The 24,086-nt window shown below is 39.8% G+C and overlaps 1 protein-coding gene and 1 long non-coding RNA gene across 4 annotated transcripts; one reads left to right on the plus strand and one right to left on the minus strand.

The window, feature by feature from the left end:
• Window positions 1-1,704: 1,704 nt before the first annotated feature.
• Window positions 1,705-23,120, plus strand: zbtb4 (zinc finger and BTB domain containing 4). 2 transcript variants are annotated; one of them, XM_051124751.1, is made up of 2 exons: window positions 1,705-1,866; window positions 14,422-23,120. In XM_051124751.1, the coding sequence occupies exon 2, from the start codon at window positions 14,791-14,793 to the stop codon at window positions 19,513-19,515; it is 4,725 nt and encodes a 1,574-aa protein (XP_050980708.1). In that variant the 5' UTR covers window positions 1,705-1,866; window positions 14,422-14,790; the 3' UTR covers window positions 19,516-23,120. The 2 variants fall into 2 exon arrangements, with proteins under 2 accessions (XP_050980708.1, XP_050980707.1); XM_051124750.1 differs by lacking the exon at window positions 1,705-1,866 and adding an exon at window positions 11,155-11,410.
• On the minus strand, window positions 1,849-12,774 carry LOC127174352 (uncharacterized). 2 transcript variants are annotated; one of them, XR_007828872.1, is made up of 5 exons: window positions 12,434-12,774; window positions 9,509-9,663; window positions 6,745-6,818; window positions 6,552-6,675; window positions 1,849-2,352 (listed from the first exon to the last, which is right to left on the minus strand). It is a non-coding gene; the product is annotated as an uncharacterized LOC127174352 (long non-coding RNA). The 2 variants fall into 2 exon arrangements; XR_007828873.1 differs by lacking the exon at window positions 12,434-12,774 and adding an exon at window positions 10,731-11,093.
• Window positions 23,121-24,086: the final 966 nt, after the last annotated feature.

A 24,086-nucleotide genomic window follows, 5' to 3' on the forward strand; every position in this document is an offset into this window, starting at 1 on the left:
GGTGGTCGTTTACTTTGGTCGGTGCAACATGGAGGCTGTTTTCTACACACAGATGTTTTTCAGCACGAATGCTGAAAATCTCATTTACATTTGACTGTAACTAAACTTAATGACTCCCACAGTCTTAACTGAAGGGATAGTTCACTTAAAAGTAAAACTTATATCATGTATGTTGTTTAAAACCTGTATGACTTTCTTCTCTGAAGAACAAAACATGTTAAACGTTATATGGACTGATATAAATTAAACGACGAAACAGCATTAATTCTGGCTTACAACAGTTTTGTATTTCGAAGATAAGCCATATATGTGACCCTGGATGACAAAACCAGTCGTAAGGGTATTTTTTTCAAACTTGAGATTCATACATCATATGAAAGCTGAATAAATAAGCTTTTCATTGATGTGTAGCTTGTTAGGATAGGACAATATTTGGCAGAGATGCAACTTTTTAAAAATCTGGAATCTGAGGGTGCAAAAAAATCAAAATATTGAGAAAATCACCTTTAAGGTTCTTCAAATAATCTATATCACTAATCAAAATTAAGTTTTCATACATTTACAGTAGGAATTTTACAAAATATCTTCATGGAACATGATCTTTACTTAATTTCCTAATGATTTTTGCCATAAAAGAAAAATCGATAATTTTGACCCATGCAATTTTTTTTTTTTTGGCTAGTGCTACAAATAAACCACAGCGACTTAAGACTGGTTTTGTGGTCCAGGTTCACATATTTGAAATAACATTAGAGTGAGTTAATGGGTGACCTGTCCCTTTAAATGCATTGCTTTAAGTAGTGTTTTAATGAAAGAAAGTAGACTTTCATCAACATACTGTCAGTTGGAGGGTAATTCCATGCAAAGGTCAACCTTAAGGTTATTAACATAAGGTTTTTACTGTACTGATAACACGGATGTCAACATTTGGTGGTTCAAATATCCATGTGAGGTCTCTCTTAAAAGTTTTTAAAGCACTTGTTTTGTTTTTTTTAGTGCATGATTTTCCATAGTCTGGTAAGTGCTGTTTTCAGGCTTGTCACATTTATAACAGCACATATTCCTCATAAATAGACACATTAAAATTAAGTAACAATTATATGTTCTGTAAAGAGCCAATATTTCTCTATTTGTTAGGTATTATTGCATCTGGTTTGTGCACTTTAATTCACAGAAATCCTACAAAGTATGTAGTCTATCAAAAACGGTGTGCTTTTTGTCACATCCATAACGCATGATTATTTCTCTTTTTAACAGAAAACTTGTGCATAGACTGATTTTTCTGATGTTTAGACTTAGAATTATTTTATTAAAATATATTGTATATCATGTCACATCCATAACGCTGGACTTGCCCTTGACACACTTGAGTCACACAGCTTATCTCTGAATGGTTATGAAATGTTCTTGAATGACATTCATGTAAGTGTTATGTGTGCAAATAAAGTACATTTGCATTGCATTCAAATTCTTGGTTTCACTGTTTTTTTTAAAGCCTGCCTACCTGGGAAAATCTGTGTAGGTTTTTGTACCTGTATTAAGTTAATCAATCGCTGACATAACAGGGATTCATTACTACCTGATTCAAGTACACATTGCTTAATACTTTGTTTCCCTGTAGATAGTCTTATATGTATTTGAAACCGAGCTGCAGCACCACCTTGTGGCAGACATAAAAATTAGTTACGCAACTGCGTACTTCACTTATTTTAGAGTCCCATTTGGAGTACTTTAACTACAGCCTGCGTTGACACAACTTTAGAAGACATTAAACTGTGAATCTTAATCACTACAGCATTTTTTAAACCTTTATAAAGGTTCTGCTGCAATTTAACACGGTGGACCAAAAGGCTGGTACCTGAATAGGTAAGACATAAACAAATAACTTTTTATTCAGAGGAGGATTTGCTGTTTTTGGACAATGCAATGCATTTTAGAAATACGTTGTTTAGATGCCAAACAAGAAATTATCAATAACATAGACTTATCAGATGTTACCCCAAATTTCTTGACACTTTTAATACCACATATGATATTGGATTATCTCCCATACAGTTTTCCTTAATGTAGCCATCAAACGTCTATGTTGTAATATTACACTATGTCGTGTTACAATAAGGTAAATGCAAAGAAACTCGTCAAGCTACAAATAAGAGAAAAGATATGACCACTAGATGGAAGCTTTGAGCGCAAAACAGACACAGCTGAACGCTCCTGTTACTTCAGTCTGTCTGGATCTTCCTCTTCCAAGCGGAAGCCACAATCAAGCAGAAAAAGGGCTGTGCTTTGATCATGAGTTCTCAGGGAAGCCCTGTTGTTCCAGTTTAGTAATCACAAGGCTCCATAAGTAAGCTTGTATGGTTACAAAAAAAAAGAAGCAGAAGAAAAAGGGAAAAAAAGGCACATTTAACCAGGGCAATGTAATGATATGTTTTTAAAATGGTAATGACTGTGAATGGTAAAGTAAGTCTTGCAGAATTAAGCTCACCAAGCAGAAATGCTTCTTAAGCCTATATTTTAATCATCAAATGTTCTATTATTTAAGACCAGTGAGAATTAACCCAACGTATCATTATGATGACTATGAAAGAAAAAAATGCTAAATGTCAAATATCGGGACACAAAAAAAATGTAAATAAAATGGAGTGCTAAAGTAATTACACTAAATGCCACTTCTCACTTAAATTATAGTTTGTCTCTGATTAGCCCAAACACTGATCATCCCAACTTTGGATGGCAGAAATGTCATCTACATTCCGGCAGACCGGGAATGGTTTTAACATGGGGTGAGTTGTAACACTGTGAGTTATAAGTTCATTGCTTAGAAACTGAAATTACTATCACACATGAGCACGGTAGAGGATTCACAAGGCTGATGATACACAGGGCAACTTTTTGGCAATGTTGCCTGGGCACTTTCCCATTGAGAATGGCTAACAAATTTATATTTGGGTACTTTAGATTGGTCGTGGGACCTGTGTCTCACCTTGTTGCCTGCTGATGGCAACACTGCCCAGCAACACTGCTCAAAAAGTTTCCCTGTGTATCATTAGCCGGTTCCAAAAGGGAGTTGTCACAGTGATGCCATAGAACAGGGGTGCTCAATCCTGCTCCTGGAGATCTACCTTCCTGCAGAGTTCAGCTCCAACCCTGATCGAAGACACTTGAACCAACTAATTAGGATCTGAAGAAGCACTTGATAATTACAGACAGGTGTGTTTGGTCAGGGTTGGAACTAAACTCTGCAGGAAGGTAGATCTCCAGGAACAGGATTGAGCACCCCTGCCATAGAGGAACCATTTTTTGGTTCACCAAAGAAGCAGAGAATGCTTAATATTTTGGTTTCCAAGTCAGGCTGTCAGTTTAACGTGTTAATTAATTAGTTATGAAATAATAAAGCGATTAAAATATTTTAACGCAGTTAACACGCTGGTCATGCACCCAGACCTGTACGTCATCTTACAGTCCATATAGTTGACTGATGACAAATATAATGTAGGACAACACCTCCATAAATGCAGTTATGCCCTAAAATTCAAGATACTGGTGCAAAAAAGGCCCTTGTATGTGTTTGGTCTCATATTTGCATGTGACCATGGACCACAAAACCAGTCATAAGGGTCAATTTTTTCGAAATTGAGATCTATACATCATCTGAAAGCTGAATAAATGGCTTTCCAGTGATGTATGGCTTGTTAGGATATGACAATATTTGGCCGAGATACAACTATTTGAATATATGGAGGGTGCAAAGAAATCTAAATATTGAGAAAATCACCTTTAAAGTTGTCCAAATGCAGTTCTTAGCAATGCATATTAGTAATCAAAAATTCAGTTTTGATATATTTACAGTAGGAATTTTACTAAATATCTTCAAGAAACATGATATTTAATTAATGTCCTAATGTTTTTTTGGTATAAAAGGAAACTCAATCATTTTGACCCATGCAATGTCTTTTTGGCTATTGCTACAAATATACCTCAGCGACTTAAGACTGGTTTTGTGGTCCAGGGTCACATATATATCACATATCACAAGGGCAACAAGAGCAACATCACACGAGTGCTGATTTGGTCCCGATCTATATCACTTAAATGTGATTTTATACAACAGTTCAGTAAATATTAAGTTGACATTGTGTTATATTTTAAACACAATATTATGTGGTTTCGCAGAGAATGTATTACATATAAAGCCATAGCAGAATTGTTGCACGTCTCTGAGCAACACAGCAGTGTTTAGTTTCTGAATCTGTGTTTTGAACGAATCATGTGAACCAGTGATTCAAAGGCCCGTTCATAAAGTGAGCTGTTTACTAAATTCCTGGATGAATCAGCTGTTTGAACTAATCGAATCAAAAACTCAGAAAGACATTTACCGCCAACTGCGGGCAGATTTAGGTTCTTATTTTAAGTATTATTTCATTAAAATATTAATAATAATAGTAAAAACATTAAAGGGATAGTTCACCCCCCCCAAAAATGAATTCTGTCATAATTTACTCACCCTCATGTTGTTTCAAACCTTTCTTTTGTGGAACACAAAAGAAAGTATTTTGAAGACAGTTGGTGACAAAGCTGTTTTGGCTACCAATGACTTTCATTGCATGAACAAAAAATACTGAGATGTTTCTCAAATTATTTTCTTTTATGTTCCATAGTTTATGTTGCAGCCTAAATGATTATGTGTAATAAATTTTATGTTGAATCAAATCAAATATTTGAATATATACAATTTGTAATGTCTACTTGATACTTTATCATATAACACAAAAATAGCTTTAATAATATTTTGTGGGTATTTCCACAGTCAAATTTATTTTGTTTATTTAAATTAATTAATTAATCGAAACATCATGTAATTAATTAGATGAAATTTTTTAATTGACTGACAGCCCTAACAATAGGAAATCTTACTTGAGCACCAAGTCAGCATATTATAATGATTTCTGAAGGATCATGTGACACTGAAAATTTGAATAATGACTGAATAATGACTGCTAAAAATGAAACTTTGCCATCGCAGAAATAAATCACATTTTAAAATATATTAAAATTAAAAACACATATTTGAAATTGTAATAATTACACAATAATTTATATTTTTACTTAGTTAATATAAATTAATTAAATGTAGCCTTGGTAAGCACAAAAACATAAAATAAATAAATATTATTTTGAACACATTTTACAAGTGGATTCTACTTAGATAAGCATTCTGGGAAAGAAAGGCCAAGGCTACATGTAATTTTGAAGGTGTGATATACTGATTTAGGAATTGTGCACATATCCAAAAAAAAAAAAAAAACTGCATAGAAACAGAAACAACAAGGTATTCCCACCAATATCCTTATCCGCTGCATGCATTAGCACACTTCTCCAATGTAACCTTCTTAAAGGGACAGTTCATCAAAAAAGAACATTTTGTCATGTTGTTCCAAATCTGTTTGACTTGGTGAAACACAAAAGTAGATATTTTGAAAACCAAAGTTTTGGACCCCTTTCATTTTTCAAAATATTTTTTGTTCTACAAAGTAAGTTATACAGGATTAAAACGATTTGAGGGTGTATAACTAATGACTTTTTTGGTGAACTGTTCCTTTAAGAACCTCATTACTTAAAGGCATAGCTCACCAAAAAATAAAAAACTTAAATAAAATAATTTGATCATTTGTCATCATTTACCTATCCTCAAGTTGTTCCAAACTTATATGAATTTCTTTCTTCGGCTAAACACAAAATAAGATATTTTAAATAATGTAAGTATCTAACAGTTTCTGGTCCCCATTGACTTCCATAGTAATTTTCTCCCATACTATGGACGTCAATAGGGACCAGCAACTGTTTGGCTACTCAAATAATTCCAAAAAGTTATTTCTTTCATGTTCAATAGAAGACAGAAACTCGTACATGTTGGGAACAACCTGAGAGTGAATAAATCAAAAAGTCTCAGAATAAGAATAAAGCAGCAAATGCCGAAAGTTCACACACTGAAAAGGCCTTTGATAGGTTGTTACAATCCTGATATGTGTGAGGTCTTTGACTTTCAACAAAGGTTTATTACAGTGATTAAACGGCTGTATAAACAATTAAAGTAACAGCTATGGCTAATGGAAATTTTTTGGAAGCATTTTAAATATTGAAAGAAACAAGACAAGGGAATCCATTATCACTATAAGTATCGAGCTTTATCTATAGAGCTTTGAATAATACATAAAATATACAGAGACATACATAAAATTAAATCTGTGACTGTGTTATTATCAAGTTAAAGCATATTAGCAAGTTATAGCATAGGAGCTTATCCATATATAAATACATTTAAATAAAACAAATAGGGCTATTTAGCAAAAGAATGAATTCATGAGGGTGTCATGGTCACACCAGGCTCTTGCTCCTCACTGACTCAGACCTCACAGTTTCCAGAGTTCTAATCACACGCACATGTCCCTTGTCAGCACTCATCAACACCACTACAAAGCACACATGCACACTGTCATCATTGTCTGGCCTTGTCATGAGAACACAGGCTCTTGTACCTGGAAGCTTACCTTGGGAAACCAACCGTAAGCTCCTTGGATTATCTCTGAGGCCGTCTACTTTTACCAAGTCGAATCTAATGCTCTCCACGTCTCGACTGCTCCTCTGTGTGTCTGTGTGTGTTCCCGGATCATCCTGTAAGACACATTCAACAATTACATTCAAGTCAATGTTCATCCTACCATTCTAACAGTCATTACTCACCTGCACTGTGTTGATTCCTTCTGTCGTCAATAAACTTACCATTGGTTGCTCCTATGTGTTTTGTGACAGAGGGACTGAAAAATAAAAAATTAAAAGCTTTTAATTAAATTAAAAGTTTAAAAACAAAATACAGTTCATCAGATTTCACGTTAACATTGTGTTTGCACATAAATGTTTCTTAGCAGTGTGTGGACACAACCACCAAACAATGACAACAATCCATTCACTCTTTTTTATAATCCTCAAAAACCCTAAACAGTCTCAATTATCAAGATGTTTTGATTTTCTGAGCAGTATGATGTCATATTGCTCAGGCCACGCCCACAACTGCTGATGGACCGTCCTGTATTAGCATATCTCCGCCCCCTGCAATCTCCTCACTCGAGCAAGCGATAAGAGCATGGATAAGAGGGGCGGGGTGAGCAGAGCTCATTATCATTTAAAGAGACATGCACAAATGGGTCGCTGTGAACAGAGCTGTTTTTGACATTGTATAAATGTGTTGTTTTACACAACCATTGAGGAATTTTAACCAAACTGTGTTGCAGACATTGCACGAAGATCCTAAACAATTATACCAACTTCTGGAAAATGGGTATCCGATGTCCTCTTTAAGAAATGTGAGAGACAGATAGACAAGGAGTGGGAACAGTGTTTTAAAGAAGCATTCAGCACTTCACAGTCACCATTCTGGCAGGAATATGCTTGGAAGATTAATATGAGAATGTGACACCAAAAATCATCCAAGTATATAAAGTTACTCCATGCTGTTTGGACAGATTGTGGGTAGACTAAGAGCTGCCAATCATATATTTTTTTTATTCATGTAAGCAGTTATAAATATCTTGGATTGGAGCTACACAAATAGAGCAAATCTTTTATTACAAAATAAGCATACTACAAAATGCAGTTTTCGATATATCTTGTAAATTTAAAACAGGGACGAACTGAGAATCACAGCTTTTTAAGTAGCATTATGAAATTGCAAGAAAATAAAAAAGTATCCCATTCAAATGTTTGGGATTGGGAAGATTTGTATTGTTTTTTTTTTTAAAGAAGTCTCTTATGCTCATCAAAGTTCCATTTATTCGATCAAAAATAAAAAGTAATATTACAAAATAGTATTGCAATTCAAAACAGTTTTAATATACTTTAAAATATAATTTATTTCTGTGATGCAAGCTGAATTTTCATCAACTATTACCCCAGTCTTCAGCGTCACATGATCCTTCAGAAATCATTCTAATATGCTGATTTATTATCATTGTTGAAAACAGTTGTGCTTCTTAATATTTTATTGAAACCTGTGATAGATTTTCAGCATTCTATGATGAATAAAAAGTTAAAAATAACAGCATTTATTCAAAACAGAAATCTTTTCTAAAAATGTACGTCTTTGCTATCACTTTTTTTTATCAATTTAACATATCCTTGTTGAATAAAAGTATTAATTTCTTTCAAACGAAAAAAGAAAGAATACATTTTCTGACCCCAAATTTTGAACGGTAGTGTACTCTGCCCTCCAAAAGTTTGGAAACGCCCTAGAAAAGTGGGGTTTTGGACAATATTGGCATGAATCCTTTTTAATTTGTGATAATTTTGCATTGATAAGGGACAATACAAACTACAAAAACATATTTTATTACATAAACAGTTAGAAAAAACATAGAAATACATAGAAAAAATCCACCATTAGCTGCTATTACAGCTCTGCATAATCTGGGCCTGAATTCATTGTATTCTAAACTTAATTGGCAATCAATTGTTGAAGCTATTAAGATGTGCTGACCCAAAAATCTTTTAAAAACCTGGGCCAAATTTAAACCAGTAACCAGGCATCACAGCTGGCAAAGGGGCATGTCTGACTTTGACAAGTATAGATTGCCATTATGTAATCAAAATGAAAATTATTACTGCTGGTCTTCAATGATAATGTCAAGTTACTTTAATGTATTTGCACCAAAAAAATGATAAGGATTTATGCTGATATCATCCAAAACCACACTTTGCCAGGGGTGTTTACAAACTTTTGGAGGGCAGTGTATATTGTTACAAAAGACTTCTATTTTTTAAAAAATGTTATGTTAACTGTTATTTTTAAGCATTTTATTTATAAAAAATATCCTGGAAAAAGTATCACAGGTTCCTATATATATATATATATATATATATATATATATATAAAAGCATCACAACTTTTACCAACTTTGATAATAGATCAGCATCCTAGAATGATTTCTGAAGGATCATGTGACATTGAAGCCTGGTGTAATGATGCTGAAAATTCAGCTTTGCGACACAGGAATAAATTCTATTTTAAAGTATATTATTTTAAATTGCAATAATATTTCACAATATTACAGTTTTTTTCTATATTTTTATTCAAATAAAAACAGCCTTGATGAGCAGAAAAAACTTAAAAAAAAAAACAAAAAAAAAACAACTTAAAAATCTTACTGATCATAAACAGTGTAAAAAAAGGATAATTAAAAGTTAAAATAAAAACTGAAAATCACAACAGCAGTAAGCATTAAATCAATTTCATCTGTGGAGTTTTTGATAAATATGAAAAGAAAAGATTGTTTCTGCTCACTGTAGTCAAGCTAATCTCATGTAAACACTGATTATTTGTACTCTGATAACAAACCTATCAAACGTCAGAGGGTTAACTTGACATTTCATTCATCTGCCCACTGCCATATTCGTTATCCAGTCCTCCCATTACAGGCAGACATTTGACAGCCCCCTCTTCCCCAAAACTCACCAGGAGTCTGTGTGTGGCTGACTCCAGATGTCCCAGCCTCTTTTGTTACCGTGGAGATTCAGCTGGCCACTGCCCTCTCATTAGTGTCTGCTGATCCATATGTCATGTTAAAGACGGCCTTTGATCAGCAGTGAGCAGGGGAACATTTGAGCCACCTATTTTCACAGCAGACAAAGATTAGAGGCAATCAAACGACAAATACAATCATTTGGAATATGACAAAGCTTGTTTACAGAGCTGTAAAGACCACACAAAAGTTATTCGATATGTTTAATATTACCGAAAGCATCATTCTTGAACATCTACTATCACACTGACTTCGACTTGAACTGAAGTCTTATCCCAAAGCTACCTTAAATCAAACAGACATACGTCCACAGAACTTCCTTATCAACAACTCGATTTCCTTATCCACGGAAAGTGATAAAACATCCTTTGTCTACACATCTTGACATGTTTTCTGGCACCGTGCTCTTAATATTGACTGTGGTGAAACATCTTTTGAGCTTCTAAGTTACCCGAACTACTAAAAATTCCAAAAAGAGACAAACAGTTTAAAACGAGCATGTGAACTGAAAGTTCTATAATCAAGCTCACAATAAGAACCACGTCGAAGTGTGAGAAAAGTGACAAAGTTCCAACAAGTCGGAGAGATCATAAGAACAACACCCCTTCCAAACCGAGTTCCCATGGAGACAAGTGGGCTGGCATACAATAGAAGAGAAAAAGAAGGAGTGCGAAAGAGAAAGGAAAAATAGAGAGAAGGACCGAGGGGCACAGGGGAAAGGAACGTAGGATGGGGGGTATAATGAGCTGTTCGGCAGAAATTCGGGCATGAAAAAAGTGGACAGAAGAGTGAAGCGAAAATTGTTCTCCACACACGATGCTGTTTTAAAACAGGTGGTTCGTAAACTTTCTTTAAAAGCAGCTATGGATAGATCACGGATCGGAACGCCAGACGGATTGATTCGGCAAACGAAGGCAGGACGAAAAGTACGTAGAGGTGCTATTTCCCTGCTCTGCGTAATAGCAAGAAGGCCAAATCTGTCACAGAAGGCCGTCCCAGCCAAAAACTTGACTGTTTACTCCTCGCTTCTTGCCATAAACGTCCTCCTCTTTAGTCGTGGAAGCAGAGAGAGGAGAAAATGGAAACCAAAGTGCATGTCCATGCCCTTCCCTTTGATCTCTCTTTTGGCTAGCTCACTTATTTAAAGAGTTTTACCCAAGTATTGTCTGGCGTCTCTCTCTCTTTCTGCCCGCTCCCACTCTTTATCTCTTTCCCTTCGTGTCTCCATGGCCAAGCTTTTTTTCTGTTGGCATGGCTCCTGTTTGTTTTCAGCCATTTTGGGGACTGGCAGTGCTCGTAACAAACTGCTTAAATGGCGTCCTCTCACTCGCTCATTCTCTCCCTCGCTCCGGCTCTCCCTCCCTTCCTTGCTATCATCAGGCTTGGTGTATGTAGAGTAGAGAGTGTGCATGGTGAAAGTGTGTGTCTAATGAACAAAAAAATTGGGAATAAAAAGAGAATTGGAATTAGAATGAGGCTGGGGGGGTGGGTGCGGGTGAGCGAGGGGTACGAGGCTGGGGGAGATAAAAAATGCAAAAACAGCCCAGAATCATGTGTCAGTGGCAAACTGAAGTGCGAGCGAGCGAGCGGGCGAGGGAAGGAGAGATAGAGCGGCAGAAGGAGGGGGAGAGTCAGAGTGCGAGAGAGTCGTTTCTGCCCTCTACATAGCGCTGCCTGTGTGCACGCGCTCGTCTTTCCCTGTGTTCTCTCTCTCTCTCTCACTCATACACGCACACGGGAACACGCAGACCAGGACACACAGACCGAGGGAGGGAGAGTGAGAGAGTGAGAGAGAGAACACATCGCAGCCGAGATGCAGCAGAAGGTTTTTCGAGGTACGTTGTCTTGTTGTGTGCTTGCCTAGCGGAGAATGGGAGTGAGAAGGAGAGACTTTTTCCTCTGATCTATCTCTCTGTCTTCACCTCTTCCTGCTTCTTGCGTTTCTATGCCACTCTAATATCATATCGATGTTGTTTTGGTTCTGGGTAGACACCAGAAATGAGTGTGCGTGCGGGTTTGTGTGTGTGTGCGCTAATCAAGGCCTGTCTCCCTTATCCTCGGCTGTTGTGGCTGAACCACGCAGTTCTTTTTCAGGGCTGGCGAGTCGCTCCATGATTAAAGTATGATCAGAATAAAGCTTCAGACTTTTTTAGCATTTCTGCTCTGCTGGCTACTTTATGCTGTGGCAAGTTCACATCTGACGAAATGATCTCAATAGCAAAGGACACGTTTTGAGAATTAACGATCAAGCGGCATCTTGGTTATACGGAGCAAGCCGTTTTCCTAAAAGAAGCATCTACCCGTGTTTACGTAGGATGGATGTTATTAGACGTTATAAGATGCACTTTTGTCTTTTCCTCTGAGGTGCACTGTTAACTTACCAGCAAGGCCACAGGGTCAGAGGTCGTTAGAAGCCAAGCAGCCAAGCTGTATGGTCTTGTTAAAGCGAGCTGCATATACACCAGGATCAAATTGAATTTCCTGTTGCAGCTAGCATGGGACATTTGCATACTAGCAGAAAGTTTCTGGCATATTGTAGCATTAACTTCGAATGGAAACATGGCAGTGCTGCTCGTCTTCCTGACCAAACTAAAGCAGGTTCGGGCATGCTCTAAAGTAAGTAGCTTTAGCCAGGTCACTCTGTCTACAATGGCAAGTTTTGCTTTCCTCAGAATATCGTCCTTGATCATATTACAGCAACAGATTTATGGGAATCACTTGTCGAGTTTAGACTCAGCGGACCATGTCGAACACAGCGTGTAACACGGGCAGACTCGCTAGAGCATGGCCCGTCATGCCAAATCACCAAGATCCCATAAATTGCTTAGAGGGGAAAGCAAGGAGCGAGGAAATCTTACCACGAACCCAACCTCGGACCATCCGGCTCCATCTCCCAACTGCTCTCCCCACTCTTGCTCTTCCAAAACAGCCCACTCCTCCTTTCTGCTCTTTTCCCTATCCCTCATCTCTCCTCTGGCTGCCTCCACCATGTTTTTTGGCAGGGGGTTGTGCAGAGTTCAGTATCTAGCGACAGCCCCCTTTTCACAGTCCGCCTCACCCTGGTGGGCCCCGTCACGGCCACACGGAAACAGGCGGCCTTCACTCATTACCCTTTTCCACTGCCATTCAGTTTGTGGTCTCTTTCAGTGGCACAGCTAAACGCGAGACCTTTACCCAGCTTCTTCCGAGATGCTTCTCAGTTCGTAACCCGCATTATAACACAAATATTCACCAGCATGACTAGCGGGCACTGGGAGAAAGTCAATTTGCTAACCTGTAGGCTTGACATAATATTTTATTATACCTTAACACTTCAGCTCTAACTCCTTCAGTCGGTCGCATGTTTAAGTAGAGGGGCAGTCTGAGGGGGGAGGCGAAGGCCCTGTCACGCTTGGCCAGCCTCTTGCGCCAGGGACTGTTTGTTGAGAGGCAGTGTGTGCGTCATATGCGAAGAGAAAAGGAGGGTGAGAGGGAGAGATAAATAGGGACAGACGTACAGAGAAAATGAGGGGGTGGCAGATGTGTTTGTCCATTCACGATGCGAACGGCGTGTAAAACTGTGTCATACTTAGGCCTCGTTTCATGTCATAGTAGCCCCAGCCACAACAAGTGCTGGGCAGGTTTAAATAATGTTCAGCTCTTCCTGTCTGAATGTACTCTTACGTAACATCTATTATTATACAGGTCTTCTGGTATACATCCTTTGCACACTCCCAGCAGTTGCATTTGTGGTATGCTGGGTAACGCTAGCTGTCAAGCCGCTTGTTTACAGAGAGACCGGTTCATATGTGCCTGCACGGCTGCAAATGTGTTTGCGTGTTGAGAGGAGAGTGCGTGTGCGTGTGTGCGTGTGCATGCAGCTTGTTGACTGCCTGTGTGTGTGAGTGTCAGTGTGTGTGTTTCTGTGCATGTGTTTGTGGCTGTTCCTGTCTCCAGGCCTGGATCTTGCTTTCTTCCCCACCTCTCTCTGTCTCTCTCTCTCTCCATTGCTCTCCCTCCTCCTCTCTTTCTCTCTGCAATAACAGTGCTGACCTAGTTTCAGTGCGTTCAGGGCTGCTTGTGGAATTTTACAGAGGCCTGCCTGCCTGCCTGGCTAAAACGCAGGCAGAAAACCATGACTGGGGATTTTCTCTGGTGTCGCATCATTAGTGATAACTAAGAACGCTCACCAAAATCTAGGGAAGATTTTGGTAAGACAGGCTAAGCAAATAAGACAATCATTAAATGAGCAACTAAAGAGGGTTTATGAACACAACAACGCTGTGCTGCTAAAGAAACTCCATGACAGTACTATGGCATCCATCACATGGTTTTAAAGTGTACTAAAAATATGTATTTATATATACATTAGAAGATTAGCATTTGTTGCTTCGGTTCAAAAGGCCATCTATATTTTAGTACCTTTTCAGTCTAGGCATATTTGGAGCACTTTGACTATAAATAACACTCTGTTGGGGAAATCTTAATTAAATTTTAGCAGTGTTCAATTAGGTGAGGGGAACGCTGTGACTCAGTGGGGTTGATTGCTGAGATTCTTTCCACATTTTCAGATTTTGTCATGCCAAATTCAGAAACTAAGATGACTGCAACCAACCTTGTCTGACTAAGTTGACTGTGTATAATTACCATAATGGATTGTGTATTTCGTGCTAGCTTGTATTTTGTAGGCAGTCAGTCTGTTTTAAATTCTAGCATGGTGATTTGTCACCACACAGTGCTCACTTCTGTCACATGCTTTTCTTGTTAGTATACTACTGCTATACTTCCTGGTTTGTGGTTGCCTGAAATCTACAATGTTTTCTGTGATTAAAACAGAATATTTGAACAAACTTTTGTTTTTTTGCAGGATTGAGAGCGGGGTCATGGTGTCGGGAGAGGACAGCTGGGACCCTCTCCACACCTGCACTGCATTCTTGGAGCTGAATGTGCAATGCATGGCAATCCTCATCTTGTTTTATACGAAGATAATCAAAGATGCACAATGTTACCCACATCTAGGAGTCGTTGTCTCTGGGTTTGACCTCCAGGAACTGCGGTCTTCTTGATCTGACACTTCTGTTTTCTGCCATCCTTCAACTTTTGCACTGAAGATTTAGCTAGAAAGCATTTTCCTGGACCTTGTTGGACTACAGATACATCCTTTGACTGTCAAGTGCTCTGTTTTAGGCCAATTATAGCCTTGGAGAGCATCTCAGAGGACTTGTACAAGGATCCAATGAAACACAGAAATAAACACATGAGAGGAGACAGGATGGGAGAGGGCACGGAGGAGGCGGACGGTGCCAAAACTACGAGGATATCGCTCAGTTTTCCCCTCAGTGCTGGATTGCCTGGCTTTTCTGCTCAGAAGCACTGCTCCTCATCCCACCCCACTTCCTCCTCTGACGTCCATGACAGAGACGTTTCAGATGGCACGGCATGGATGGGGGAGGCATTCAGAGACAAACAATTATCGAAAACGTCATCAAAAACTGACCGCCTGCCATGCACTTCCTCTTCCTTCCCTGTCGATCTAACTGCTCCAGTCAGTAAGAACTGCAAGTCATCTCTGTCCTTTTCTGTTGATGGAAGTGGTTCCAGATACCCAACGTCTCCCTTACAACACTCTAACAAAATGGACTATTCAAAAGAGACAGCTGGGGTTGGTCTCAATAATGGGTACAAAGAGCATTCGACGACAGAAACAGCACACATCCTTTTCAACCTCAGCGCAAGAGCCTACCAGGACCAAGGTGCGAAGGATCCCGAGAGTTCAAAAGGCAAAAAACGCAAGGCAAACAGCCTCCATGTTGAACTAAGCCTTCCTCTCCCTAGCATCAACCCTCACTCGTCCTCATCGACCCCTCCTCCTCCTCCTTCACCCTCGTCTGTCTCTCTAACTTCCTCCCCCTTGACTATCCCCACGCCATCTTTCCATGACTCCTTTAGGGCAGTGCCGAAGCCAGAACTACTGTGTGGGGTGTGCCACCGTCTGTTCAGCACTGCCTCGTCCCTCACTGTCCACATGCGTCTCCATCGGGGGGGACGAGTACTCAGCTGCCGCCACTGTGGCAAAGCCTTCATCCATAATAAAAGACTGCAATCCCATGAGGCCACCTGCAGGCAAGGGCTGCCAGCTTTTCCAGTGCCACCCAAAGAAGAGCCCCTGGAGGAGGGTGAAGTGGAGGGGGAGAGAGCAGATGAGGCTGCAGAGCAAGAACAGCTTGGACAAGGAACAAGGCCTGGCCGACCCATAAAGAAAGTGCGAGACCTTCACGCCCGTCATGCTGGAACACTGACTTGCGGGGATGCCCTGGGGGAAGAGGATCACTTTGTAAAAGTAGTGGATGGACATATTATTTACTTTTGCTCTGTGTGTGAACGCTCTTACATGACTTTGTCCAGCCTGAAGCGACACTCCAATGTGCATTCATGGCGCCGGAAGTACCCCTGTCACTACTGCGACAAGGTTTTTGCTCTGGCTGAGTACCGCACCAAACATGAGGTGTGGCACACGGGTGAACGGCGCTACCAGTGCATCTTTTGCTGGGAGGCATTTCCGACTTACTACAACCTTAAAACACACCAAAAGGCATTCCACGGTATCAACCCTGGATTGATCTCAAGTGAAAAAACGGCCAATGGTGGTTACAAGCAGAAGGTCAATGCCCTTAAACTGTACCGCCTGCTGCCCATGCGATCTCTAAAGCGACCTTACAAAACGTACAGTCAGCCAATGGCTGATGGATTACTCACTTCTGATTCATCAGTTAGCCTGCCTTTATCTATAGACGACAGCCTCCCACAACCTTTGGACACTAAGAAATTGGAGTCTTTCCTGAAAGATCTTCAAACCTCAGACATCAAGACTGAGCCTGAGGGATTCCCTATCAGGGTGGGTGTTGAGCAGAGTAAAAAACTAGCTTCTCCTCAAACAGACATGGCAGCAGAAGCAAGAGAGACAGAGGAGTCAGATTTATGGCAGTCAGGTAGTACCAGTGGCAAAAGCAAAACTCCAAAGTGCCCAGAAGGAGCAGTCTCTTCAGTCATTGCATTTGCACACAGCAAACCTTCGGTCATAATGCACAGCGCTGCAGTTTCTTCCTCTGTCATTGTACACAGAAACAAGATGGACTCTGACGAGAGAAAAAGAAGTCCAGAAAATCATCTAATGGCAAAAACAGTTCAAAAACAAATGAAAAAACATAGCCAGAGAGAGCACACAGAGGCATACAGAGAGTGGGATGCTGTCAGCGTAGACCAAGAGGCCTCGAAAATCAGACAGCCAACAGAGAAACTTCACAAGGGACGAAAAGTTCACAATAAAACAGAGTCAAGTAAGACAATACCTTTAGCGGTGGGTTCAGAAGTCAAAGGCAGCGGTCCACTTTGTCAGATTACTGTGCGCATAGGGGAGGAGGCCATTGTCAAACGAAGCATCTCTGAAACAGATCTAAGAAGAGACAAAAGCCCTACACGCAGCAAGCCCAAAAAGAGTAACCTCTCGCAGGAGGACCAGAGAGAGCAGCGGCACACCAATCACCACCAACGTAAACACCGTAACTCCAGTCAGGAAGGAAAGGAGGGGGAGACCAAATGGAAAACCCCTAAACTGAAAGGCAAGGTGAGGAAGTACTTCTTCCGGCAGGAGGTCAGGGAGGACAGAAATGACCATGATGTGGAGGACAACCTATGGAGGCCTTACTATTCTTACAAACCCAAGCGAAAGGCCCTTCATATGCAAGGGACTAAAGCCTGGAAGCGCAAATTGCACTATAAACGATCCCTGAGGCCTATGAGGAGAGCTGAGAGACTCATGAAGAGTCTGAATAAAGAAATTGACAGTGAAGATGCAGATGAGGGAGAGGAGAGGAGACAGAAAGTAAAGAAAGAGCGGAGAGAAGTTAGTGATCCACGGAAAACTGACGTCAAAGAAATGTCACACTCTTGTCCTGTCTCTTCAAGAACAGAACAGATGGAAAAAGAAAAGGGAACTCACGGAAAGCCTGATCTTCCCCTCCCTTCGTCTGTTTCACAGGCTACAATCAATCCTCAAAACACAGCGTCTTCTATCATCAAACAGCGATGGTCAGAAGATCAGGCTTCTGAGTGTGGAACATGTGGGCGTTGGTTCTCCAGCCCAAGGAAACGAGACAAACATGAGTTGACACATCTCTTTGAGTTTGTGTGCATGCTTTGCAGAGCTCCATTCCCATCACAGTCTAAACTAGAGGAACATCAGAGAACTCAGCATCCCAAAAACAAGCCCTTGTCTGCCCCTACTTTCTTCACTTCCCAGTCATCAAGAAATGAGGTGGAAATGAAAGCGGATGAGAATGGAGTGGATGGACGTTCCATAGAGAAAGGCAGCCCAGTTCGCTTGGGCAGAAGGCCTTTAATCAGATACACATGCTCACATTGTGATAAGGTCTGCAAAACCTCTGCTGCACTTAATTGTCACCTCAAGCGACACGAATTAGGCAGTTCAACTGAGGTTGAAGACACACAGGAAAAGCAAGAAATGCCAAGTTGCGCACCTACTGCAGTGGAGACTACACCAAGCAAAAGTTTAGACACCAACTGTGAGCAAGTACAGCCTGTGTCTGTCATATATTATTCCAAACCAGACTGTCAAATCACTGACAACCAACTGGGTGAGAAGATGGAAGAACACCAAAGAGTCAGAAATTGTGAAAGCCCCAAAGTGGCAGCCAATGACAAAGTCCACAGTCCACTGTGTGCACAGTTTTCCCAAGTAATGCACAGCCCCACTTTAGAAAGGTATAACGTCATCTCTCCTAACCTCCCTAGTGTACTAGTAATGAATGGCGCTGAGTGCCTAGACTACAGGACACCAGAGAAACGGAACTTAGACACACTAGATCAGCAGAAAAGAAGCCCAACGCCAAGTGACAGGCAAATCCAAGTTTCTCAAATGCTGACAGAGCCTCAGATTAGAAGAGACACAACTCCATCTGGAGCCATATCACTAAAAACAGGCAGAGGTTATGTTTTTAGAGAAGGTGACAATATTCCAAATGAAGATTTCAGTGACTTACAAGATGCTCAGGATTTAAGAATCTTTCCTCAATCCAGCAGCCAAGCCCAAGACTTATCCATGCCAACAATACTGGCAAAAAAGAAGGAGCTTGATCAACAGATTAAACATCCATCCAACATCTCAAAGGAACAGTTTTGTAATGAGGAGGTGTCGTTGCTAGTACCCAAAGAGGAACCACTCAGTCCTATACCATCTCCTACATGCTCAGTCATTCAAACCACTCCAAAAGGACCTTCTCAAAGGTATTCAAAGTCTCCTTGTCACTCTCCAGGACCCTTGGACCTACAGTTGCGGCCACAGGTGGAGCAAAGTCTATCGCACAGAGGAAGGCACAATACAGAAAAACAGGGTCTTATGTTCCCAGCGAATTCAGCTGGGATGAGTGAAACTCCTCCATCCCACAACCTGCTACATCCCCAAGTGCCCACAGCAGAGCCTGAATCAAAGGACAACACCTCTGTCACTCCCACAGAACACCACAGAGGCTCAGGCTACCCTGTCCAGGAGCTTTCTCTTCCCTTGGTCTTACCTGGGGGGTACTGCTCTGGTAAGAAACAGGAGGAGCAGATCCTGATGTCTTACCCTGCTGGACCCCTACCCTTTCCGCCACTTGGGAAGATCGTACCCCACTCTGACTCCACTAAACTGCCCTTTTACCCCGACCCCTATCACCTACTGTATGGCCCACAGCTACTGCCATACCCCTATAACCTTGCTGCCCTTCCAATGGCTCTGAATATGATGGCATCAGGGGACAAAGAGCCCTTACCCTTCTTGCCTTTTTTCAATTACGCCGCCGCTGCTGCCCCTTTAACAGGCACAGTGCCCCATCCTTTAGTGGTGAACCCCAGCCTATACAACAGTGGCGGCAGCAGTAGCACAAAGCAGGACAACCCGTAAGTGAGTACACAATGGCAGCAAGGGAATATCTGTAAAAGAGCAGAGGAGGCCATTAAGGGTGGAAATTATGTTTTTCTGTTTGTTAACTGAACACTCTTGCACAGCTCTTACTTCTCTTTTGTAAATGCATAGGCGTACATAGGAATCAGACGTGGTGGAAAGATGGAGAGGTGTCTTGACGACAGGAAGGAAGGATATAAGGGGGTGAAGAACAATAGATATAACGCCCCCTTCAGGCACTGCCAAGATGCACCTCCAACACACCACTTCTTTGCCTCTTCTGTAGTGTTGTTAGAGCTTGGATATCCGTCCTCTCAAAATCAATGCGATATTAGGGATAACACATGAACAATAACAGCTAACGGGATATGTGTTGCGCTAAATGAATTCTGTCTGCTTCCCATAATAAGGACAGTATAACAACAATAACGGTAATAATAGTTGTGTTAATTATACTGCTTATAGTAATACAAGGGTGGCTTATCATTGAAAGCAAAATGTTATGCCTGAAGAGGCTCAGCATACTCAACACACAGGGAAGGTGCAGCAGCAGTTTTGTGTGTTTGCGTGCGTGCGTGCGTGCGTGCGTGTGTGTGCATGCATGAGTGTGTACAGTGTGCGATTTTGTATAGAGGTAATGCATGGAGACCTTGGGGTAGCTCATAGTGTCATATCTTACAAACATCGGTACTCCAGTCACGTGTTTTTCAGTATTTCGGCTTTATGTGTGCCTGCAGGTTTGTGTAAGTGTATTTGTGGGGTGTGTTGGGGGTGTAGGCATGCACACTTAAAATCATTTGTGCTGCATCAGCCTTGGTCAGTTCCATGGAAGTTCACACAAAAACATCATTCCTGGAAAGCTGTTATAATCTTAATAGGTCAGTAAATAGAAAACATAGATGAAGTTCTTCTTTCGTAAGTCATAGCATAGCAACTTGATGGTGTAGCTACATGTCATACGGATTAAACATATTATTACGTGATGCCTTCACTAACCAGGATCATCATGACAAGATCAAATGTACGGTGATGCCGAGTCCACTCTACATTTGAGCATGTTATGCCTAGAGACAGATTGTGTTTCGCATAGTTCGGTTTGTAGGATGTTGGTATTAATCCTTGATCAGTTATGAAATAAGTCTGTGTACTTCCAGTACTCCTGCCAACCGTTTCATCTCTTCCAACAACATACGTTCCAGTCGACTTCATGTTTGTGGCCTTCTCCTCCCCACTGCCCCCTGGTGTCCACCAAAGACACTCCATTCACTTGACTGAATTTGAGACGCAACAGAGAGGGAGAAACCAAGTGAGACAAAATGGGAGAAAAGTGGAGAAAAGCACAGCTGGGCAGTGCGTTAGCATAAATGGAGCTTCCGTTATAAAGACAGAGAGAGCCGTACACTTGTAAGAGGCAGTAGTTGGTGAATGTTAGTTTTAGAAAAACATAATCTACTACAAGCAAGCCACCATTTCTTTCGGTTAGCAGATTCTTTCTCCGCAGCAGAGAAAAGAGAGGGACAGGACGTCAGTCGGTCCTGGCGCCCCTGCAGGGCCTGCACTATGGGACTTATAGCACTGGAGTGGCTTAAGCTCTCCCTTGTACTTTTTTATTTCTTCTGTTTTTCACTATATTATTTGTTTGATTTACATATTTTTCCCTTTTTGGTAGTGAGAAAAGGCTTGTACTTGAAGCTCGTTCAAGTACACAAGAATATGAATGTAATTTAGTCATGAGGTTAAAAATAAAGACAGTATGGTAGATCCTTTCTGTACGCCGACTTGAAAAATAACATGTAATATTGAACCGCTATGAGGTATTCATATATAAATATATATATATATACAGTAGTCTTAGGGACATGTCAAGGAAGTTGGATTCAATATAACCACAACGCATGAGCAACAATTGCTTCTTCAGTATCTTCTAGTGTTGTCACAAAAATCCATTTTCCTCCATATGTGGTTCTTCATTTTCTCCTGCTTTTTTTTTTTTCCTCGAGGAAACTTTTTGGTCCCTCTTGTTTATTTTTAACCCTTCAGTAACAAATTCTCAAATCTAAAACCAAAAAGAGAAACTCCTATGTTGCCTTATTTCTTTTCCCCAAGCATTACGAAAGCTTTTCGAACACCACCTTTCCATCTCCCAACTCTTTCTCATTCCAACACCCTCTCCCTGTCTATTCTCAATATTTTACCTTCTCCCTTTGAAGTAAGTGTGAAACTGTGCAATGTAGCCGCAGCACTGTTCATTTCCTGAGGGTAAAACACAATGCAATGAACGGTTGTGGATAATGTAGCTTCACTCGGGTATGAGTACAAGCCTTTTGTTTGCATTGTAAAAGTGCGTGTGTGAGAGAGAGAAAGGGTGTGTGGTGGTAAAGGAAAAGGAAACCAAAACAAGGTCTATCTCCCTTGATAGCTACCAACAAACTTGTGTTTGATTTTGGACCTCTTATTTTTGCTGTTTTTCCTCCACCATGACAACATTTTTGAATTCTAGAAATGTATAAATGAATGAACTGTGTCAACCACATGTACCAGTGATTGGTAAAAAAGTAAATGTTGTGTAAACGAATGTAAAAAACATACATTGTTGAGAGGTTCACATAAAAATCTGATAATTATTTTTAGAGAACTAATAACATTGGCTTTGTATTTTTTTTTTTATTACTGTATTATTATTTCGGTTCTCCATTGACTATTTAAGCCTGAATAGGTTTAAATATTGGCCCGAATATCAATAGTTAAATTCTGAATCAGCAACTGGTTTAAAATGACTAAATCTAAAATTCTGATGTTTACATACAAGATGCCTTTGCATTTTTTATTTAAATAAGCTAATAAGAATATGCACATAATCTGAACGCACCTTACAATGAAAAATTGTCATACCATTTTCTATAAAACATTCTATTTAAGTATTGCTTTGAGGAACAACATAATGAGTTATGAGTTGTTATGTTTTCCGTTTCATCCATCAGCAGACATTCAATAAAATTCAGTGGATAGTATGCTTGAAAGAGGTCACTTGTGACTGTGTGGGCTACTACTACTAGTCCTATTTTAAAAAATATATATTTATCAGTCAGCATTTGGATAGACTACTGAATATTTGCACAGACCTATAAAAATATTTTAGAAATTAAGCTTTTTGGGGACTTACGTAGTGAAATAATCACAGATCTGTCCAGTACGTTTGGTTTTGAACAATATGTGAACTACATGAAAATTAGCATCATCTTGGTCCACCCAGAACAAGGACCCTTGGAGGCTTCAATTGTCAATCAAAGTGACTAAAATCTACCAGCTGCATATGTTCTGCACTTGGTCATAGTTGTAGGCATGTGACTAAATTGTCTGGTATTTTGTGACAATGTTATATTGTGCCATTGTTTTAGAGGTCCACATTATATTTGGGCAGTTTCAAAGAAGTGAAATGTTTGAAACCTTTATTTGTGTCTTGTTGACTTTGTGACCATTTAATACAAAGGTTTGTTGGCACACATTGCCGATTCAAGTCTACAATCAACAGTTAATTTCTTTGCTCCTGTTCTCTTTACTCCCTCTGTCCACGCTACAACCATACAAATAAAGTATTAACCTGATGACGTGCAAAATATCTTTGAATTCATCATTAACATGCAGTGCTGGCACAGTTTTGATTACATTATACATCAATTTTATTTTCATATAGAATCAATATTTTTTAAATATCCATGAAGACACCTTAAAGGAGAAGTTTACTTCCAGAACAAAAATATACAGATACACTGTACTCACCCCATTGTCATCTAAGATGTTCATGTCTTCCTTTCTTCAGCTGTAAAGAAATTATGCTCTTTTGTGGAAAACATTTCAGGATTTTTCTCCATATACACTGTAAAAAATTTGTTGAGTCAACTTAAAATAATTTATAACCTGGCTGCCTTAAAATTTTAAGTTCAGTCAACTGAAAAAAGTTTATTCAACTTGAAATTTTAAATTATACTAAGTGACAACATAGATATTTGAGTTGAATCAACTTAAAATTTTAAGGCAGCTGGGTTATTTACCCATCTGTTAAGTTTAGCAAACACAAATATCTAAGTTGTCACTTAGTACAACTTAACATTTCAAGTTGAATAAACTTATTTTAGTTGACTGAACTTAAAATTTTAAGGCAGCAGGGTAACAAATTATTTTAAGCTGACTCAACAAATTGTGTTTTTTATTTTTTACAGTGTAGTGGACTTTTATGGTGTCCACGAGTTTGAACTTCCAAAATGCAGTTTAAATGCCACTTCAAAGGGCTCTTAGGGTAGTTAGAGTAGGTTGAAAAACAACTTCAAATCATCCTGCATCACTGTTTTACCTTTTTGTAAAGAGTGTTTGATCTTCACATGTTTGCTTTGTAAATACTTGGTCTGTACTTCTGCAGCAATGTAGGATGATTTTGAAGATAGAGGAGAAATTGACATGGGAGTTTTTAGACATACCCTAACTGTCTTGACCCGGAATACACAGAGTTCACGCAGAGCTAGACAAGACGAGCATTTGAGGTTAAAAAGTATATAATTTGTAATTTTTTTTTT

Source organism: Labeo rohita, chromosome 12, assembly GCF_022985175.1.
Source record: "Labeo rohita strain BAU-BD-2019 chromosome 12, IGBB_LRoh.1.0, whole genome shotgun sequence".
NCBI lineage: Eukaryota > Metazoa > Chordata > Actinopteri > Cypriniformes > Cyprinidae > Labeo > Labeo rohita.